Genomic DNA, 22,011 nt, shown 5'->3' on the forward strand with positions numbered 1-22,011 from the left:
TTAGTCCTGGAGAGATTAAAGAAATACCAGGCAAAAAAACACACAAGAAATATCAGGCAAGGTACCTGCCCTCAGACATTTATAACAGTTTGAGTAGCTAAAATTTACCCATATATAAAATAAGGAACAATTCAGCATCCTGTGGGGGTGCTGACTAATTACAGTACTAGTTCTGAGAGCATAACACTGTTTCTCAAGATCCGTGAGATGTTCAGGGTCTAAAAGCCTTGCAGAGAGGATGAGGGCTCTGCATTCCTATGCCTGTCTTGTACTTGGTACCAGTGGTTACTAGAGCTCACTGCTTAATACGATTGATTGAGTACAGCCTCCCTGCTCAGCATTTCTTGTCATGTTCTGGGTTGTTAAAAGGCAGACGATGCTTCCATTATTGGAGTTATCTGCTTATACATTTCCCTCCAGCCATACTGTGAGCTCCTTGAGAAAGTATCTTACCCAGTGCCAGGCACTGAATGAATGAATCGAGACAGCCACTTGTAAAGTGTGATGTATGTGTGTGTATGTGAATGACAGACAGACAGGGACAGATACAACTCTCTTGTAAACTTGTTGGAATTCTGGACATTGAATTTGGAACAACGCTTCTGTTCTCTCAGGAGCCCAGGTTCTAAAATGTTCTGAATACCTAATTGTATATTCTGCACTGTTCTCTGTATCTGTGAAGTGAGAATAATTGCCCTTCCTGTAGGAATAGAAATTATCTGCTTCTGTGAAAAAACTGCATCTTCCTCCTACCAAGAGCCACCTTCAGCTATGGACACAGTCTTGGTTCTCAGCTTTTCTAGTGTGAAGGAAGTAAGTAGCAATCTCTTAGATTCTGAGAGAGAATGTTGGTGCCTGCCAATAGTTTCAGGTGTGAAATTCCCTGTTCACCTACATACCAGGTGATACGCGGAGATAGGGTCCTGAGGTTCTTTTTTTTTTTTTTTTTTGCCAACCCTGCACCCTGTGAGTAAATTCTTCCTCATCACAGCCCTGCACTCTCTACCCTTATCCTGTTGTAGTCTCCAACACCCTAAGCCCCCCTGACATCCCCACCACCTGCCATTCTCCACCAGCCCCACCTCTCACCCTCCATGCCACAGCTTCCAAAGAAAATCGAGCAGTGTTGGAAGCAGCTTCTAAGTGACCAGCAAGTAGTTGTTGATTGTTGGAGATTTGGAGGCCTGAAAAAGTAACATCTGGTTTGAAGGGTCTGCTTCCATTCCCATCTTGCTGGCCTGAGGAGTTTCTCTAAAGTGCATTTATATGTAAGTTTGTTGTACAACTGAGGAAGTAGGGAGGCCCTGGAACTGGGGGAGAGGAGTGATATAGTCATGGCTGTATTCTGCCTCATCATTTCTGTGTTTATATCCCTTTTATCAAATTCTTCTCATTCCAATCTTATTTATAGCTCTGGGAAGAAAACCCACCCACCTCATCTTCCAGAATACTCCTACACGGTTCCCATGCAGGACTGGCTTTCAGTTCTGACAGCATATCTGTAGGACACCATGTCTTCAGTGGCTTCCTTGCCTTCAGGGTTGTTCATGTTGTGCATATTGTTCAGACTTGAGGTATGGCCTTTCATAAAGTGCAGGAGATTAAAGACTCTCCCAATTCCTACATACCCCTCTCTGCTGCTTGATAAACTCTGTTCATGGCATCTAAACTATGGGGTATGGAAGTTGGTTTCTGATGTGTTTTTAAACAGGATCATTTCCCAGCATCTGTCGTTCTCCTCATGTAAACATGTGTCTCAAATTTAACAGTATATAAACCCTACCAAATATAGAGTGCCAGATAGCAGAGGATTACATATTCCAGGCCCTGAGTTTTCTTTAATAATGTCTGAAGCTCTGCATATCTTGAGGGAGAGGAAAGATGCCACAGATAGGAAGCTCGTGTTTAAGTCCAAAGATTAAGACCAGAAATGCTGCTGTACCCAGAATGAAGACTCATAGAAGACACGGGTCATGTGTGGTACACTCTGTTCTCAAACAGAGCTTTCCTTACAGCCTTTCTCTTTGACTTTTAAAGGTGTACTAGGTCATAAGGTTTAGGTGAAAATGAAGAAAAATGTTCTGGCAGTGAGAGCTGCTACAGAGGAATAACCTTTTAAAGGAAAGCATGGAAGTTCTTCTGACCCAGACAAATGAGAAAAAAGTCTCCTGTAATCTTTCTGGATATGAAAGAAGAACCTTGTCTGTCTCTTCCTTCTCAGCCTTTTGTTATTCTCTTGTGAATCCTTGAGAAAAGTGTAGAGTTGCATGTTTCTGTACTACTGTTAACCCTCAGTTCACTGTTTTCCCATGTGTGTGTAGTGGAAACACCTGGGTACCTTGGCAAGCACGTGAAGAAATCATTAGTTTTGTCCGATAGATTCTCTAAGGACCTTGCTCCATTGCTTGAGTGAGCTTGTGTTTTCACTTTAAATGGCATTTCTGTGCACCCAGCTGGTGCCATTGGTGACGTTTAACCACCGAATGGTTAGAAGAATCCAAAGAGTGTGAGGGCAGCACAGTTCAGAGAGGGCAGCCAGTTGCTGTCAGTCCAGAAGACTCACAAACTCCCTAGCCCCTGAGAGGTGCTCAAACGTGTTGCTATGTGAAACAGTGAACAAATTGGTCGGCTAGTTTTGACTGGCTTGTAGGTATACAAATAGGCCCTGCATACCTCACAATGAAACTGTAAAGAATGGCTTTATGTAATGAATCCCCACCACTCTGTATTTTTAATAAACTTGGCTGTATCTTGACTCCCTAGCCCTTAGTTCTGCAGTTTGACCCTTTGTCGAGTTTTGGCTGTCAGTGTTAGCTAAGTGATGTACGTAGAGATAGTGTGGCCCAGTTGTAGCACTCATAGCTAATTTGTCATTTCACGGGGCCCCAGCATTAGCTGGAAACCTCCTGTTCATCTGATTATAGCAATCTCTGCACCAAGAAGAAATTTCTTTTAAACTCTGACAAGAGGATATTTAATGGCTTGAAGTGTTAGGATTGATTACTATGATCCCTTATCTTCTGAAGCTAAATTTCTTCTTAATGATATTTTTATTTGTAACTTGAGAGTTAGTACTTACATCCTTCTTCACCAAATGTCCAAACTGAGTTTCCATATTCTCTTTCCTTAGTATATATGGATCAAATCCATTTTGGTAAAGCTCTTTTAAAACTGATTTTTGTTTTTGTAACCCCTGAGAGGATAAACCAACTTCCTGAAGCCCCAGAATTTCTTGTAATGAGAAAGAGGCTGTAATTTAACTTTGTCCTCTAGTAACTTGGGGATAGCATGGGATCTTTTCCCCAGGTTACTAGAATTCAGAAGAACTAACTACGGGGCCACCTGGCTGGCTCAGTTGGTGGAGTGGACAGCTCTTCTTCTCTGGGTTGTGAGTTTGAGCCCCACGTTGGGTGTAGAGATTACTTAAAAATAAAATCTTTAAAAGCTATAAAAACAAATGGGCGCCTGGATGGTTCAGTTGGTTATTAAGCATCTGACTTTTTTTTTTTAATTTTATTTTATTAGTGAGAGAGAGTGCATGAGCGGGGGAAGGGGCAGAGGGAGAGGGAGAAGCAGACTCCCCGCTGAGCAGGGAGCCCGATGCAGGGTTAGATCCCAGGACCCTGGGATCATGACCTGAGCCGAAGGCAGACACTTGACCGACTGAGCCATCTAGGCGCCCCAAGCGTCTGACTCTTGATTTCGGCTCAGGTCATGATCTCGGGGTTTTGAGATTGAGCTCTGCGTCAGGCTCCGCACTAGATGTGGAGCCTGCTTAAGATGCTCTCTTTCCCTCTCCCTCTGTCCCTGCCCACCCCAGAATAAGATAAAATAAAAATAAAAACAAAAGAACTAGCCATAAGACCAGCCCTGTCCAATAGCACTTTTCAGCAGTGATAGAAATATTCTGTAACACTAGCAACTAGCCATATGGGCTGTTTGAGCATTGGAAATGTGGCTAGCTTGAGTGAAGAGCAGAATTTATAATTTAATTTAATCTTAATTAATTAATTTTTTAAAAAGATTTTATTTATCTATTTGACAGAGAGACACAGCAAGAGAGGGAACACAAACAGGGGGAGTGGGAGAAGGAGAAGCAGGCCTCCCGCTGAGCAGGGAGCCCGATGGGGGGCTTGATCCCAGGACCCTGGGATCATGACCTGAGCCGAAGGCAGATGCTTAAGGATTGAGCCATTCAGGTGCCCCTAATTTTAATTAATTTAAATAGTCACATGTGACTGGTGGCTATTATATTAGTGGAGTTTTAGACCTTATTGTGCCACTTAGGAACAAGGTGACTTTGGCAACTCTGTTAACTTTCCTGAACTCAACTTCTACTTTTATAAAAAGGAAATAATAACCCTTCTTACCTACTCCACAGAGTTAATTTGGAAATAAATGAGGTGATACATGGTTCATGCTTTTGAAAAATAGTTGGGGCGCCTGGGTGGCTCATTCAGTCGGTTAAGTGTCTGCCTTCAGCTCAGGTCATGATCCCAAGGTCCTGGGAATAAGCCTGGCATCGGGCTCCCTGCTCAGTGGGGAGTCTGCTTCTCGCCCTTCCTCTCCCTCTGCCCCTCTTCCCCTGCTCATGTTCTCTCTCTCTGTCTCAAATAAATAAAATAAAATCTTTTTTAAAAAAAAATGAGAGGAGCATTAGCTTGGCTCTACCCCCTCCCCCCCCACATATATCTCATTAATGTCTCTCAAAACCAGTGTTTCGGAACAGGAACTATTTTTTTTTTTAATTTTATTTATTTATTTGACGGAGAGCTGGAGAGCGGCAGAGGGAGAGGGAGAAACAGGCCTCCTGTCGAGCAGGGAGCCCATTGGGGGGCCGCTTAACCGACTGAGCCACCCAGGCATCCCAAGAATTTTATTTATTGAAAAATAGTTCCTGGGGGCACCTGGGTGGCTCAGTTGGTTAAGCGACTGCCTTCGGCTCAGGTCATGATCCCAGCGTCCTGGGATCGAGTCCCACATCAGGCTCCTTGCTCAGCAGGGAACCTGCTTCTCCCTCTCTCTCCGTCTGCTTGTGCTCTCTCTGTCAAATAAATAAAATCTTTTAAAAAAATAAAAATAAAAATAAATAAATAAATAAATAAAATTCTTCTTCCATTTTTCTCCCTACCCACAGATTAAAAAACAGTTGCTGAAAATTGTTAAAAATCAAAGAACCACTGGACAACATGGTGTTCTGTTAAGATTGTTCCTATTTTGGTCATATATTAACAGGACTATCATTTTATTAGCTTACTCTCTACATGGCAGTGGATGTTTCTTCTTTAACCTCTCTTAAACAAAACAAATAAATGTCTGGGTTGGAAATAATGTTTTTTTAATTTCTGGGCAACTTGCCAAGAGACAGAAATGTTCACCAGTGGGGACACAGTGGTGATTCCAGGGCAGATGAGGGTCTGGTGTGAGGCTGAATTGCCCTTTACTTTTAAAACTTAGATTTAAGATGACAAAATCATAGGCTTCAAGGAAATGTCATTTGTCTTGTTTTAAGTGAAGTGTTTCAGTGTTCAAGACTTACGCCCAAGTGGTTACTTTGTCTAGGTGGGGGCTGGGGTGAGAGCCGATCCTCACCCGGGCTTCCATCATTTCCCATTTGCTCCAGTCCACTTGGGAGTTGCTAGAAGCCCTGTGGTAGTCACTGTGGCCCGCGTCCCTTTCCAGTAGGAGCCCAGAAAAGGCGTCCCCCAAACCCCGCAGTTTGCCCACTGCCTCTGGTCCAGTCCGTGCCCTCAGGCTCGCGCTTCTTCTAGATACTGACCGTCACAAATGTTCCTGTGATCCATTTGGCTCTTTCAGATACATAGGTATCTTTCCATAAAAGCGCTAGTTGCCTATTTCTTTTTTAAAAGTTGAGATCGAATTGGGGCACCTGGCTGGCACAGTCAGAAGAATGTGACTCTTGATCTCAGGGTTGTGAGTTTGAGCCCCATGTTGGGTGTGGAGATTACTTAAATAAATAAATATTTTAAAAATAAAATTTTAGGGACGCCTGGGTGGCTTAGTCGGTTAAGTGTCTGCCTTCGGCTCAGGTCACGATCCCAGGGTCCTGGGATCAAGTCCTGCATTGGGCTCCTTCCTCAGCAGGGAGTCTGCTTCTCCCTCTGCCTGCCATTCTCTCTCTTTCTCTGACAAATAAGTAAATAAAATCTTTAAAATAAAATAAAATAGATATATAATTAACATAACAGGCTAGTTTCAGGTGTACAATATAGCTTTTTAAAAAATTTTTTAAGATGCAGAGAACCCTGCCTAATTGAGATGATGTTTCTTTAGCCCAGAAATGTGACCCTTTCACTGTAGTTGAATACGAAGGTGACATGGCATTTGAGAAATATCATTGTAAAATGTGTGTCCTAGGATTGGGACTAACCTGGTCCTAGATATGAAGCCCAGAGAAAATTGTGTCAGGCACCTGGCCTCAGGAATCTTCTCTTTTATCTCAGGAGAAGACCAACTGATCATGTCCGTCCTTGGGTGTTATGTTACATTTCTGATAGATATCACGACCTCTTCCCTGCTATCGTAGGGTGTATTCACTCAGTGGTCAGTGACTAGCTTCAGACCTCCTCCTTGGCCAATTGGTAACAAATCCCAAAATAGGACTCTAGAGTGCGTTGTATGTTCATGTTCTGAGCATATTCATTGTTGAATCCAAAGAAGAATCCAATGGGGAGCTCTGTTGAACGGGCCATCAAAAGTAGTCTTCTTGATATGAGTTCTTGATACAATTTAATATCTAAAAAGTATTGTAGTATTCAGTTTTATTTAATAATTCTTGAAGTGGGGGCACCTGGGTGGCTTGGTTTGTTGGGTGTCTGACCCTTGACTTCAGCTCAGGTCACGATCTTGGGGTCGTGGGATTGAGCCCTGTGTCAGTCTCCGTGCTCAAGGCAGAGTCTTCTTGTCCCTCTCCCTATGCTCCTCCCCCTGCTTGCTCTCTCTCTCTTTCAAATAAATTAATAAATAAAATCTTTAAAAATAATAATTCTCGAAGTGCCTGAGATATCCAAGGCCAACTTCTTTTCAAGGTTATAAATGGAGTGAAGGAATTTATAAAGTCACTTGTTGAAGCTACTCACAGATTTTACCTGCACAATTATAGCCATAAAGAATCACAGACTCAAGGGGGCCCTGATAGTGTCTGATGATGTGGTGATTTAACATTTTCAACCCAGTGGGATGCAATCTGCAGAAGGGCAAAGGTGATTTGGAGCTTTTATCTACACAGATGACTTAAGCCTATTGATTATGGACTTCAATAAGAGGCAGTAGCTTTTGGGTGTGTGTGTGCTTCACCAGGGAGGATACACTGGGATGATAATTGACTGATCCAGAGCGTTAGGCTGGGCTGTGATGTGAGAGCTAAATAGAAACGTGCCTGGCATAGATGTCAAAGGGAAAATCCGAAGACCAAGTTCACAATCTTTGGCCCCTCATATTTTAACCTTTTGGAATTCAGTGTACCTGCTGATATTCATGCTATATAAGATTTTCCCCAGTCTTAAGTCTCTTTCACTGCCATGGGGTCAAGGTTGTGAGACTCTGGAGCAGCTTGCACTCTGGGAAGGAAAAGATTCAGTATCCCGAGTCTCCACTTTTACATTTATTCTTGGTCGTTGGCTTTCCTGCAGGTTTGGGTGGGGGTGACAACCCAGGTGCCAAAACAGGGTTGGTGGCAAGTCTGAGTACCAAAACAGGATGTGCATGAAGCACGTTTTCTGATTGTTAGTTTGGATTCTTGCTTGCACCAGAGCGTGTGATCCCTTCCCCACACCACCACCCCAGCTCGTTCTTCGATTCACATGGACTTAGTTCTGGTTTTCACTGTCATGGCCAGTCCCTGGAACTGTTGACACAACTCTTCAGTTAATGTCTTTGTTGTGGGATATTACCGTAGGCATTTTGGTATGACAGCTAAAAACAGTAAGACAAAAATTGGAAGTCAAGCCCAGTTAGCTGTCAGCATTTGATTCCACATGCATGCCTTTCCTGCAGGAGGATGGCACAGAAAAAAAGTTAAAACAGTAACAATGCCTCAAGTTTAACAGCCTCCAGCAGCTGGCAAAGCACTTTCACTTTATTAGTGTGAACAGTCATCAGTGCAGTGGTTTGTAGAATTGCCATTTTGTAAATGAGGATACCGAGGCTCAGAGGGGGCCCGTCATACCACCACTGAAAGAAGCAGAGCTCCTGGCTCAAAAGCCCATGCTAATTCCTGAAGGTCACAGACTAATGGTTCTTAATGATAGGAATTTTATGATGATAGCGTGCTGTACTTTCCCCTGCAGTTTCAATATTGAAAGTTGAAAACAGCATCAGATCAGGACCCATAGTTAGTGAAGTAAAGTGAAAGTTGGTAGTTGGGGGTGAGAGTAACCCCTTCATTTTTGAGCCCCCCAGTAAAATTACTTCCAAGTTGTGGCTTCTATCTGCTGGCTGTGAGGTTTGAAGGCCAGGGCATCTTTCTACTTCTGTCATAATAACCCTTCATTAGGGGCGCCTGGGTGGCTCAGTCGTTAAGCATCTGCCTTCAGCTCAGGTCATGATCCCGGAGTCCTGGGATCGAGCCCCACATCGGGCTCCCTGCTCAGCGGGAAGCCTGCTTCTCCCTCTCCCACTCCCCCTGCTTGTGATTCTTCTCTCGCTCTGTCTCTCTCTGTTAAATAAATAAATAAGTAAGTAAATAAATAAATAAATACATAACTTAAAAAAAAAAACCCAACCCTTAGTTAGATGAGAGCCTCTTGATTTCTCTTGTGCCATTGATGCTCCTTAGAAAATCTTACACTGCCCCTTTGCCACACAGTTGCCCAGGCAGGTTCCCAAGATACAGCACAGTTATGGAGATTCATAGCTGCTCTGCAGCAGTATAGTATGCCCCAGGTTAAGAGCCCCTGCTCTGCCTGGATACAGAATTGTAAGATTCTGATTACACCTAAAGGTGGTGTAAACCCTTATACACCAGTGACACAGCTGACTTCTGCACTTTCATCGCTCAGGTGTGTAAGTGTCCTTCCCCTGATTCCAGCAGTCCTCTGGGCTCCTTGCACTACCTTTCTATAGCCGCCTTCTATTGAGTGTGATCGCCAGGCTCTAGATACAAACAGTAGGGTATGGAATCCATCTCAGCTGAAATAGGCCTTCACCGGGGTGTGAGGGGAATGGCAAAAAGACCTGATCCTTTGACTCTCAAAAATGCACGCTTTGCAACCCAGAGCAGTGAACCTGAAAGGGGCTCAGGAGATTAAACTCTACTAATTTGTGGGCACCTACATAGCTAGCAGAGTTGAAATTTTGAACTAAGCTGTTGAAAAAAGTGATCAAGTCCTTACTAGGTGTACTTTGTGGTGACTTAGCCCCTGGTGGTAGAGTGTGAGCAAATAAAGATCCTTTCTCATCTGCGGTTCCACCTTTCCTCTGTCTTTTGGACTTAGGAAACAATGGGCTTTGAATTTTAGTGGCACCAGAATCCTCAAAGAGCTAAATAAAGAGGAAAAGTCTTGAAGCCCAGGAATCTGCATCCCAGAGAGAGACATGCTAATGCCAATGACTCTCCAGCTGCACTTGCAGGAACACTGGACCAAAGGCTGCTGGTATCTTTTCCCTTTTCATTTTTAGTGGTGGTATAGATCATTGTTACTGTCTTGTCTCAGGAGTTCTGAAATAGAGGATAGCCTGTCTGCGTGATTCAAGAGTTGATGACAAATTTCTAAGACCGTTGAGGCTGCTGCTTATGGAATGGCCAGGTTTGGACAGCTTATGAGCCCGTCTCCAGTGCTGGGGGCTCCGTACCATGTCAGTGGTCCATTTGGCCAAGTTAATGAACTGCCTGGAGTGGTGTGACAGACTTCTGTGCTAGGCCAAGGGATGTGGCAAAAGGCTCCATTAACTTTGGAAGGAGTTTGGTTATATAGTGACTCCTTCTGCTATATTGGCCCCTTCATTAGAGGGCTGGAGGAAGAAGGAATGGGAGAATGTGTGTCCCCTTGACATTTTTTGAGGTTATATCTGAAGTCCTCCCTTCTGTCCCATTGCCAATATTAGAGAAAAGGACAAGGCAGCATCTCTTTCCAGAGGAATAGCCAGGAGAAGAAAGCAAAATGCGAAAGATCAGATTAAAATCACTGAGGTTTTTGTTTGTGTTTTTTTTGTTTTGTTTTGTAACTAACACATTTTGGGGGGGAAAAAAGATAGTGATCAGAGATTATCTTTTGTGTCCCCCATCTCCATCCCCTCCTCCTACCTCTGTTATGCTGAAATATACACAAATAAAAATTATAGAAAAATCTGAATTATAGAATCATAAGAACCAAAGTCTAGTCTCCATTCTGTAGTTGATTAGGATGTGATCTCAGGCAAGTCAGTTCTCCAGTGTGAATTGTGGAAAATAATAAGTCCCTTGTAATTCCCAACACACTGTACAAACGTCAGGGAGAACATGGAAGCCATTTGCAGCAACTCTGTTTGCGTTACTCATGGGAGCCTTTTTTGTCCATCGCTAGGTTGGTAGACACAGTCCTACTTTGTTTCTTCTCCCCATGTCATTTCCTCTAGTACCACTTGAAAACAGAGTAACGCCCGAAGTCCTACAGGGCCCTCTCTCACCTCTCTCTCCGTATCCTGCCACTCCTTGTGCACTCTGCTCTGCCACCCTGGCCTCCTGGATACCCTCTGTCTTTCAGGCAGGTTCCCACCCAGGGCCTTTGCTTTTGCTGCTCTTCTTGCCTGGAAAGCTCTTCCAACAGATGGCTATAGGGTTCATCCCCTTCCTGAGGTGTCTGTTCAGGTGGCACACCAGAAAGTCTTTCCTAACCCTCTGGAGAGTGAAATGCTCCTGCCCCCATAGAATGACTCTGTCATTCAACTCCTGCTTTATATTTCTTTGTGGCACGTATCACTTCCTACAGTGTTATATGTTCATTTGTTTTATGTATCATTCTTCGCTAGAGTGTAAACTGCAGGAGAACATGGCTATCCCAGCACCAAAACAGTCTGACACATAGGCTCTCAGTAAATATTTATTGGGAGAACGAGTAATTAACTGTTAGCACATCTTAACCTCTTAGGGGACATAAACCTCTGGACCCCATTTCCTCACCTCTGATTTCTCCACCTGGTGCATAGTGTGCCCTGGCAGCCCGCTGGCCTGGCTCCAAGACCCCCAACAGCCACTTCCTAAGTGTCAGTAATCCTCTGGATACTGTGCAAGCCTTACTTTGTCTAACCTGCCCACTGCTGCCGTCTCTCTTCTACCTACTCTCATTCTTGAGGCTTACTCCTGATATCAGCTCTGCCTAGCCCTCTCCTGCCTCCGAGAGCCGCCTCAGGTTCCTTTGCTGGGCTCTCTTCATCATTAGTGATGAATTGAATCACTTAAATTCTGGGATTCTCTTAAGATTCACCCTGGGAATTATCTTCTGTTTCTACATAACCTGTCACATTATCTTTGGATGACATGATGCGCGCGCATACACACACACACACATAGACACATGTACACACATGCACACACTTGCACATCTCTTAATAGGATGTCTTATGATCAACTCGTATCACATGGTAACTGAACACAGTCTCCCACCCTGTCCCAAGTTTACTCTTCCTGTATCCCCAGTCTGGGAGTGTTAATGGCACAACCTTTCACCCAGTCATTCCACTTTATTCTTCTAAATGGCCTCTTGATCACTACTACTCTATCTTGCAAAGACGCAGGTCTTACTGTTTTGCCATTCCTAGTGTCATAATTGATTTCAGGCAGGGGTCATCAGTAGATGCTAAAACAATGAGGTGAGTGGTGGTTAGGGAACAGGATTTTCACATGGCCTCAAAACGTTACCCCCACAGATTACATATTAATTACAAAGGAGGAAGTGCTACTTTTAAGATGGAGACATCTCCTATCACCTTTTAAACTTTTAGCACCGCCAGTGGTTGGGAAACATGGTGTTATGTGTCTTCTAATACTAAGAGTTACACATCACCTGTGTAGTCTCCTTGCCAAAAGTGTTTAACCTAAATCTAATCTTGAGGAAACAGATTCAGAATATAGGACATTCTTTCTGCAAGACAGATGGCTTAGATACTTAGGTCAGTGTAACAAAACCCAAAAAAGGCAAGAGGTACTGTTCTAGATTGTGACTGAAGGGACAGCAACCAAATGTAGTGCATGGTTCTCAATTAAATCCTGGATTGAGGGGGGAAATCTAAAAGGTTATAAAAAGACATTCTGAGGGACAACTGAGGAAATTCAAATATGAACTGTAAATTAGATTGTATTATTGAATCAATGTTAATTTTCTTAGGTGTGATAAAGATATTTTTGTTCTGTAGGAGAATGTCCTTATTCTCAGGAAATGCACACTAAAGATTTTGGGGATGAAATGTCTTGATTGATATCTGCAACTTTCAGATGATTCTATAAACAAAAATTGTGTGTGTGTATGTGCGTACATGTATGTGTGAGAGAAAACAGATATGGCTAAAAGATAACTGGTGGATCTAGGTCAGAGGTATAGGGCTGTTCATTATTCTTTCAGTATATTTGTAGGTTTGATAGATTCAGAATTAAAAGGGGATGCAGGGAAGGGGGAGCATGTGAGTGTAGACATGGGGGGTGAAATGAGATGTACCAATTACCAGCTGTGTTTCTGCTCATTTTATTTTTTCATATAAAACATCAAGTTTGGGCGCCTGGGTGGCTCAGTTGGTTAAGTGACTGCCTTCGGCTCAGGTCATGATCCTGGAGTCCCGGGATCGAGTCCCACATCAGACTCCCTGCTGAGCAGGGACCCTCTGACGCTCCTCCCTCTCATGCTCTCTGTCTCTCTCTCATTGTCTCTCTCGCAAATAAATAAAATCTTAAAAAAAAAAAAATCAAGTTTGAAGTACCCCCCTGACCCCCATGCAGGTCTGTTTAAGTCACTCCCTTGGTTAATGTGGTGGCTACATATGGATCTCTGGATGCAATTCTTAATAGCACTTGAAAAATACCATGCCACTTTCTGCTGGCCCCCTTGGTTTCTGATGAGAAATTTGTTATCATTCAAATTGTTTTCCCTCTGGCTGCTTTTAAGTTTTTTCTTTCATTTTCAAAAGTTTAATTGTGATGTATCCTGGCATGAATTTCTTTGGGTTTATCTTTTTTGGGGTTTGCTCAGCCTTTGAATCTGTAGACTTAGGTCTCTTGCCGAATTTGGGAAGTTTTCAGCCATTTATTTCTTTAAGAACTTTTTCAACTCACCTTTTTTCTTCTTCATCCAGGGCTTGGATGATACGATGTTGGGGTTTTTTTTTTTTTTTTAAGATTCTGTTTAATTATTTGGCAGAGAGAGACACAGCGATAGAGGGAACACAAGCAGGGGGAGTTGGAGAGGGAGAAACAGGCTTCCCGCTGAGCAGGGAGCCTGATGCAGGGCTCGATCCCAGGACCCTGGGATCATGAACTGAGCCGAAGGCAGACGCCCAACGACTGAGCCACCCAGGGGGTGACCGTGTTATCACTGAGCCATGGTGAAAGTCCTGACTCTTCACCAGCCCTCCTCTGACATCAGCAGGAAGGGGAGGGGTGTCTTATTTCTCCCAGGTGGGTTATAAGTCCAGGCTTCCTGTTTGGTCTCTACTTATTCCTTGGGTGGGGAGCATATCGTATTTATTACTGGCTGGTGAGAATGAAAGCCCCAGCTTCCTACTTGGCCTTCTTTGACACCTCTGGACAGGGGTATTGGAGAGCTGTATTATAATAGCCTTGCAAGGATGGGGAATCTAGACTCCTGGTGGGGGGGTGAGGCCACTGTTTGTTGTGGTGTCTATCTGGAATAGAATGATTATTGTCTAAAAGTTTTCTGTTTGGCGAGGTCGCCCTTTTTCTGGTCCTTTGGCCAGTGAGAGTAGGTTTTGTTGCGGCTTTTTGGTCTGCCTCCACTGGCATTTCCAGATTGTCGGCTTCTTCAGCTCCAAGTCCAGGATGTATGAGATAAAGAGGAAACCCAGGGAACTCACCCCTATATCATTCTTTGGGTCCCAAGGTCCCTAGCCAGTTTGCCTTCTCTTCACCTTTCAGAATGAACTTAGGTTGGTTGGTTTGTTTTACTACTTTTTTTATTTTATTTTATTTTTTTATTTTTTTATTTTTTCTAAAGATTTTATTTATTTATTTGAGACAGAGAGAATGAGAGACAGAGAGCATGAGAGGGAGGAGGGTCAGAGGGAGAAGCAGACTCCCTGCCGAGCAGGGAGCCCGATGCGGGACTCGATCCCGGGACTCCAGGATCATGACCTGAGCCGAAGGCAATCGCTTAACCAACTGAGCCACCCAGGCGCCCTACTACTTTTTTTATTAAGTAAACTCTACCCCCAACGTGGGGCTTGAACTCATTACCCCAAGATTAAGAGTTACATGCTCCTTCACTGAGCCAGCCAGGCACCCCTACCTTAACGTTTATTTTATATATAACATCCAGAATTTTAAGTTGTACTTCGTGGGAGAAATAGAGAACAATAGGTCTGCTCCATCTTCCCAGATGCAGAAGTTCCTGCAGTCGCACATGAAGGGTCTTCATGGGCTGGACTCTGCCTCCCCTCCAACTTCATTGTCCCCACATGACCTCCTCCTTGGTCCCACCATATCAGACTACTTGTAGCCCCTTGAATTTGTTGTGCTCCTTCGTACCTTCATGCTCTTGCTCTTCCTTAGCCTCAGATGACCTCCCCACTCCCTTTCTTATCTGTCTGTAGTGTTTCTGTTTTGTTCATTTGGGTTTTCTCTGTGAAATCTACCAGGAGAGTTTTTACACTCTTGAGCTGAATTTTGCCTCTTCTGTCCTATGTAGCACTTTAAATTGCCTCTATAATTGTACTTCCATCTTGTATTGTAATTATTTGTCTTTTTCTCTAACCAGACCATGAACTGCCTTTGAGGGCTGGGACCCTATTCTGTGTATCTTTGTCCTCAGCAACTAGCGTAATAGTTACTTAAGAATTGTTTCTTGGACAGATGGATGGATGGATGGCTATATTTCTAATTTCCCACCTGGATTATTAAATCTGTTTATCGCCCCCCACCAAACTCCCAACTTATGTATCCACTCTGTGTATGCCTGCTGCTTCTACAGTGGAAAAAGAAATCCATCAGGCTTGCCTGAAGGAAAGCCTCCTTGGGCTTGGCACTCCATTGACTCCTGTTAGCTATACTGTGTTCATAGCCTTTGAGTTCCTCTGAGTGTAGACTTGGTGGTGAGCTTCTGGCAAAAGTATCTTATTGAGGATGGGAACCATCATTTTTCTTATGTCAACACCTAATAAAGTGACATTCCGATATAGGCACTTAATAAGTACTCCTTAAGGATAATGAGGAAAGGAGTCCTGATGGCTAATTGCTATCTTTCCTCACGGAGATGCATTTCCAGACTGTCTTGTGGGTCCTAGAAGACTTTGACTTGCCAACATGTTTAAGTAAATCTGGGCTAGTTTAATGTCCTAATTTAATGCTATAGGTTGGTTTATTAAGGGTCCTTACACTTACTGTCTAGTGCGAGATTAAATCCTGACTGCTCAATCCCTGTGCTCCTGTACTGTAAGCCACAAAGCTCAGTGGACACACTGAGCGTAGCATTGAACTCCTCCTTGGAAGCTGATGGCAGTATATTTTTTTAAAAAATTAAAACCATTTTTCTCTTTTTAGTTCACAAGGCCCTCATTTAATTAAGGCAGCAAAAATGTAGGGGGAGAAAGAAAATGGGCACTGGAGAGAGGGAACAGAAGGTGACTATAGCCAGCCAGGGGCGAGACCCACATCTAGAACTGAAACTGTGATTAAGAACGTCACACCTCTTAGCCACTTCTGTTCATTTGATTTCCGTGAGGAGCTTGGTTATTTTTCCTTTCGGTATGTGCTGCACACTTCCCTTTGTGCACACAAAGCAGTAAAGTGTCCCAGTGGAACCAGCTTCCAGACAGTGGGAGTAAAGGGTCAAGAGCTGCCCTCGCACCCCAAACATGTATATGCTTGCAAGCCATATACACAGCTCTTGGGTGTGCATCGGTTTTGGGGGCTTCTCTCTCAAAGACTGCCTTCTAGGAGTTTCTGGGGAAATGAAATTTCTGAGTAACGTCCTGGCTCTGTGGCAAAGCCATTAAGACAGTAAGGAGGAGGGAGATGGAGGTCCAAGACGAATGTAGCCCTCCTCATTGGACACACATTTATGGGTTAACTCTGAGTCTTTCTAGGTCTTTCTACAACTAGCAGAGGCCTAAACTTTAAAGACGATTTTCTGCTTTGTTGCAACTGCTTATGAAGCCTAAGGTGATTTTGACTACGCACTGCTGCTCACTCTTCCGAGGAAGCCCGGGGCTTACCTTTACCACCCTGCGTCTCTTTCACTAGCTTCCCCCTCATTGCTGCAATGTGGCTTACAGCACAGCTGGCTGGATGCGCGCGGGAATGCCCTCTCCTCCCTGAGCCCCAGTGCACGGAGTGCCCTGGCTGCCCCAACTCCAGTTTCTCCCCACGGAAGCCCGAGGAGTGCCCTACAGGAATCCTGACAGAAACCTGGAGGAAGAGGGCCGCTGCTCCCTTCTTCTGTTGGAAATAGCTATTGAAGTTGCTGAACCTGCTCTCAGAGAGCAGAGTTAGCAACGGGGAAAGAGTAGCACAGAGCGAGTGGGCTACTCACAGACTGGGAGAAACCAACACACGTGTCAGAAGGTTGGGACCAGAGGGGCGCCTGGGTGGCTCAGTTGGTTAAGCGACTGCCTTCGGCTCAGGTCATGATCCTGGAGTCCCGGGATCGAGTCCCGCATCGGGCTCCCTGCTCGGCAGGGTATCTGCTTCTCCCTCTGACCCTCCTCCCTCTCATGCTCTCTGTCTCTGATTCTCTCTGTCTCAAATAAATAAATAAAATCTTTAAAAAAAAAAAAAAGAAGGTTGGGACCAGAGAAGAACGGGCAGGCAGAACTAGAGCTGGGCTGGGGCCCGCCACTCGATGAGTGACCTCACAGGTTACTGTGCTGTTAGCTTCATCACGGATAAAATTAGAAGAAGGGTCCTTTTGTCGTGGGTTGGTACTAGAGGATTCAGCATGATTATAATGTTGTTATAAAATCTTGTGGGATTGGTAATTACTGTCTTGAATTCTTTTCTTGGTCCTCATTTCTGGTTCTCTTGCTCGGGCCCTGAGCAGCTGATGAATTCCTCTGGTCTCTCATTACCCCTCCCACTTGTTTCCTAGTATCAGTGCTGGAGGCTGCTCCTTAAGCTCCATGGTGAGCCCCAGGTTTCAAACCGTGGCTTTCTGTGCTTGCGGTCACTTTGAACCCCTCTTCGCACCTGTTGTGCTCAGTGCTGCGGTCAAGCTGACCTTTCCAGTTGCCTGCACTCAGCACTCCGTTCAGGCAGTACATGTAATTGAAGCCTCCTTGCTTCCCCATCTGATAGGGTCGTCCTTCTCCACCTTTTGAAGAAGTTAAGAAATCCACCCAGAGGAATGGGAAGAAGTCTGACTTGAGGGTGAGGTAGAGTGAGGTTGCCATCCTAACTCTGTCACTTGCTAGCCTTTCCTATCCTCTGGAGCCTGTCTTTACCTATAAATTGGAGTGTTACCTACCACATGGGATCATTAGGAATATTAAATCAGATAACATGTTTTAAATATCTGGAACAGTGCCTACCACATAAGTAGGCCCTCCATAAATATTAATCTCTCCTTTGCTGTTACTTGAAAATTCCCTTACCAAACAGGAAGTCATATATGCGACAGCCGGTTCTCCTGCCTCTTACCCCCTTGGTGCTACATCATCCTTTTTTTTTTAAGATTTTTATTTATTTATTCATAAGAGACACAGAGAGAGAGAGAGAGGCAGAGGGAGAAGCAGGCTTCCTGCTGAGCAGGGAGCCTGATGCGGGACTTGATCCCAGGACTCTGGGATCATGACCTGAGCCGAAGGCAGATGCTTAACCATCTGAGCCACCCAGGCGCCCGGTGCTACATCATCCTTAAAATAGGCTCCCCTTCCATCTAGAAATTCTGTGCTTTGTGAGTTGTTTTTCCAGAAATTGGATTTGTGCCTTACCCCTTGGGATAGCCAAGGTAGGTTGTTGAGGCAGCCAGCTAGCCGGGGTTCTAGATAGGTGTGTGGCTGTGGTGCTGACATTGGCAGGCGTGTGTGGGACTCGAGCCCATGGTTCAGTGGCATCACGGCGCCTGGTGATAGCAGCGCTTCACGTCCATCTGTGTGTGCTCCACTTGCTTTAGAGCACTCCAGTTTCATCTGACTCACAGGAGTCCTGAGACGCAGGCCGATTCTCACTCTGCGGAAGAAGAAAATGAGACCCAGAACTCAGTCCCCTGTATCACGCTACTAATGATTGGTAGAACCCAGGAAAACACCACAGTTTTTTTTTATTTTGAGCCTTGATTTTTCTGTCTGGGACTTCTGTGAAGTTTTGAACCCAGATGAGAGCCTAAATTCTGGCCATGCAGGTGAAAGTTTAGAAAGTATACAGCTCTGCCACAGAACCCTCTCGCTTTCCTGTCACTAGGGTACACCTTGTGTCCATTTCTTACAGAATATTCATCAATTCATTGAATGAATTATGTGCTGGGCACCGTAGGCCCCAGGATACTGTCAGAAACAAAGGAAAGAGTCCTGTCAACCAATTAGAAAGAATGTCTGTTGGTGATGAGTGCTGTACAGAATAAGGCAGAAAGGAAGCTGGGGGTGGTCGGGGAGACACTGAGTTTTCGCTTTGATTCTTTGTATTTACTGTTGCCTCCATGAGCGTGGCCCATCACATCCTATTACCAGATTCTGGCATATCAGGGCTTTTGGAGACTGGTTTTGGAGTTGAACCAGGTTTACCTAGTAGAAGCAGGTGCAGGAGCTGTCTGCTTACCCACTGAATTGCCCAAGACCTCCCCAGATTAGGGCTGGGATAGCCTGGATAGTGCCCTGGAATGCTCTGGTAGGTGGGGAGGGAAGGCTGTGCTGGTTTTTCTTAGAGATTATTTGTTAAATCTAGAGCTCCCCCTGCTGTTAGAAGATGGGGAGGCTCTCAACTGATCTTTTTAAATGATTGTTTTTTATCCTAAGATTTTAGAAATGTTTGTTTTTTAAATAAGGACTGCTGGGACATTTAGATCTTTCTGCTGGGACTGTTGTTGCTGAGGCCCAGCCCCCAGGAGCGGGATAGGGGGAGGAAGCACAAAGGCCCAGGCAGGATAGGGTCATATCTGTGCTCTTGCTACTTTTAGCTTCTCCCCTGCGCTCCTACCACAGCAAGCAGCCTAGCAAAAGTTATCGCCACATACAGTTTCACAGCTGTTCTGAAATTCTAGGGCAGCAGAAGTGAAACTGACCACTGTCTTGTAAATTTCTCTCTTATTGCTGTTGTTCCCTACTTGAAGTGAGTCAGGCCTTTTCCCCCTCTTACCCTCAGGGTGTCCCAACTCATCCTTTGTCTTTATAGCCAAGTGTTTGACACAAAACTCTCTTCATTGTGCCACATTTGAGGAGATTTGGTCCTGGTTCGATCTTGTCTGCTGAGTCGAGAGCTGTGGTCTGCGTAGGGGTAGGCGTCAGGATCTGTAGTGAGCCCTTCCTGTCAGCTGCTGGTTGTGTGCACCAGGGTTAACCATACAATTACTGTGAAGGTCTTTTAGTCCTCAGAGATGAAATTCAAGGTAATTTCAGCAGCACTATTGTATTAGCTTAAGTGAAGAAGGAAATGGCATCCAAGCAGACATAGGTCTTTCTGGTGTAAGTGCCCCATTCAGTTTGGTCACTTTGTGATTCCTAATTAGGTTGAAGAAGTAAGGTGGACCTGACATGCTGCTGTACTCCTGCGTGTGTCCCTGTGTCCCTGTCTTCACCAGAATGAGGTGGGGCCCAGCACACATTCCTGGAGGGTTGACTGATTGTGCAGCTAATGGTTTAGTAATGGGTCCAGGATATTTTTTTAAGTTGTACTCCACTTGTGCATTTTATAGAGCCTGAGCTTAAACAATGACTGTTCTCATTAGGAGTGAAGTAACCAAAACTGTTAATGAGGTAGCTGAACCATAAAGATACGTGCTTACTCAGGTGCCATGTTCTTCTTCACTTCCGCTGATAAGAATTAGTGTTGCTGAAATTAACTTGAATTAAAATGCCTTCTCCACTGTAAATTGTACACATGATGCTTCATAAAACTAATTCTTTTATGATTGTTTTCCCAACAGCTTTGAAAAGTCCAGCTGCATTTCATGAACAGAGAAGGAGCTTGGAGCGGGCCAGGGTAAGGCCTTTCTTCCCTGAGGGCCTCCAGAGCCCATTGCATTGCTGGTGTGTCCCTTCCAGTCTAGTGGAAGGGGCCAGCCCACACCTCAGTTCCAGACACAGAGTGCTGCCGTTTTCTTTTCCGTCCCCACCCCAGCCATCTCACAGCGTGATGTGAAATGTGATCAGAATTTCTCCTTTACTGTGTTTATGGGTATATGATGATCAGTCCTCCCTCCTGTTACTTTGGAGACTGCTGGTATATTCCCATCAAATTCCACTTACCCTTCTGTAGATGTTAGGACATGAACACCAGCCATGGAAAAGTTTGCTGAGGGGCTGGTCTTCCACGTCCGTGGCTGCACTGCCCACGCCTCTCCAGGAAGGGCATTCCAAGGAGCAGGAAACCTCACCAGTCTCTGTGTGCCCTGAGTAGCCAGTGTCCACTCGAGGCGGTGGATGCAGAAGCTGGGCCCCTGGTGTGAGCCCCGGTTCCTGCTACAGCACCTGGCCTGCTGCCTTGTCCCCCCTCTTGGTTTCAGTTCCCTCAGGGGCCTCAGGGGGATATTCTACTGCCCAGTGTGGACAGAGATGGGGAAGTCATCAGAACATGCTTCCCCTCCACCCCCTTCACTTTTTTCTTTTACATGAAAGACAAGGAAAGAGAACCTCCCCAGTGGAGGACCATATAGGTCAGGGCTCTGTAAGATCCGCAGCTCTTTCAGAGAGTGAAATATCTACTTCTAAGACTTTCTTACTGTCTTCCTTATTTTTTAAAAATTTCTAAGGAAAATTATGATTAATTCTTAGAGTGAGTGGGAAGAATCAGGTCACCGACGCCGGGAACCAAAGCAGTAACAAACTGCGCCGTTGTAGTTACTGGGAGGAGTGGGGGGTGGGGGGGGGGGGGGGGGGATTGTCTGGGCCCCTGACCCAGTTGTAAGATTTGGTGCCCTACCTGGACTGCTTCTCAAGTACACAAGGAGCTAATTGGAGCTCAGTAGAACCACGGTTACCTATGGAGTACTTCCACATGCGGAGTGATGTCATTCTCTCATTTCTGCTCATTTCGGCTCTTATGAGTTAGGTGCTCTTCATTTCTTAGGTGCAGCTAAGAGAGGTAAACTAACTTGTCAAGCTAGTCAGTGGCAAAGCTGGGATTCAAACCTTGGTCTGTGGACTCCAGGTATTTTCTTAATTAGTACTGCATTCTAGCTCGTCCTTGACCATGGTTCAGAATGTCAGGTAGCTTAGAAAATACGCCTCCCTCTGATGCCCATGAAGACCTGTGGTGTCTGATACCTGTTCTACCATGTCCTACGGCAGCCGTGGCAGTCCCATTGTCCTCTGCAGATGCAGAGCAATAGATCCAGAGCCGTCTCCCATAGGGCTTCGTGCTCCCCTGGGGAGAGCACAGAGCTGCCCAGTCAGAGCTCCAAGACAGTAGGCGAGTGCCAGGGCTTTACCTCTCCCACAGGCAGTGTGCTCTGTGCTCTGCTGTGTTATTTTCTGCTTTACGCTAGTCTACCTTGTCCTGTCCTGTCTTGTCCTATCCTTTCCTGGTTTTGACCTACTCATGGTCTTGACCTGTGGTTTGAAAAATTCTGGTGCAGTGGTTAAGAGCACAGACTCTGGAGTCAGACAGACCTGGGGCCACCTGGGCCTTACAGCACAAGCGCCAGGCGCTGAGACTGATCAGGGAATGCTTTAGTTCACCTGGAGTCTCAGAAATGAGGGCAT

At 45.0% G+C, this 22,011-nt stretch overlaps 1 protein-coding gene across 1 annotated transcript in view; it reads left to right on the plus strand.

The window, feature by feature from the left end:
• Positions 1–22,011, plus strand: part of MRTFA (myocardin related transcription factor A) — a 200,928-nt gene that overhangs the window by 161,884 nt on the left and 17,033 nt on the right. Inside the window, exon 5 of the mRNA XM_044915318.1 lies at positions 20,235–20,290. Within this exon, the coding sequence (XP_044771253.1) occupies positions 20,235–20,290 (56 nt within the window). The remainder of the gene's footprint in view (positions 1–20,234; positions 20,291–22,011) is intronic.

The sequence above is a fragment of the Neomonachus schauinslandi genome, chromosome 5 (assembly GCF_002201575.2).
Source record: "Neomonachus schauinslandi chromosome 5, ASM220157v2, whole genome shotgun sequence".
Classification (NCBI taxonomy): domain Eukaryota; kingdom Metazoa; phylum Chordata; class Mammalia; order Carnivora; family Phocidae; genus Neomonachus; species Neomonachus schauinslandi.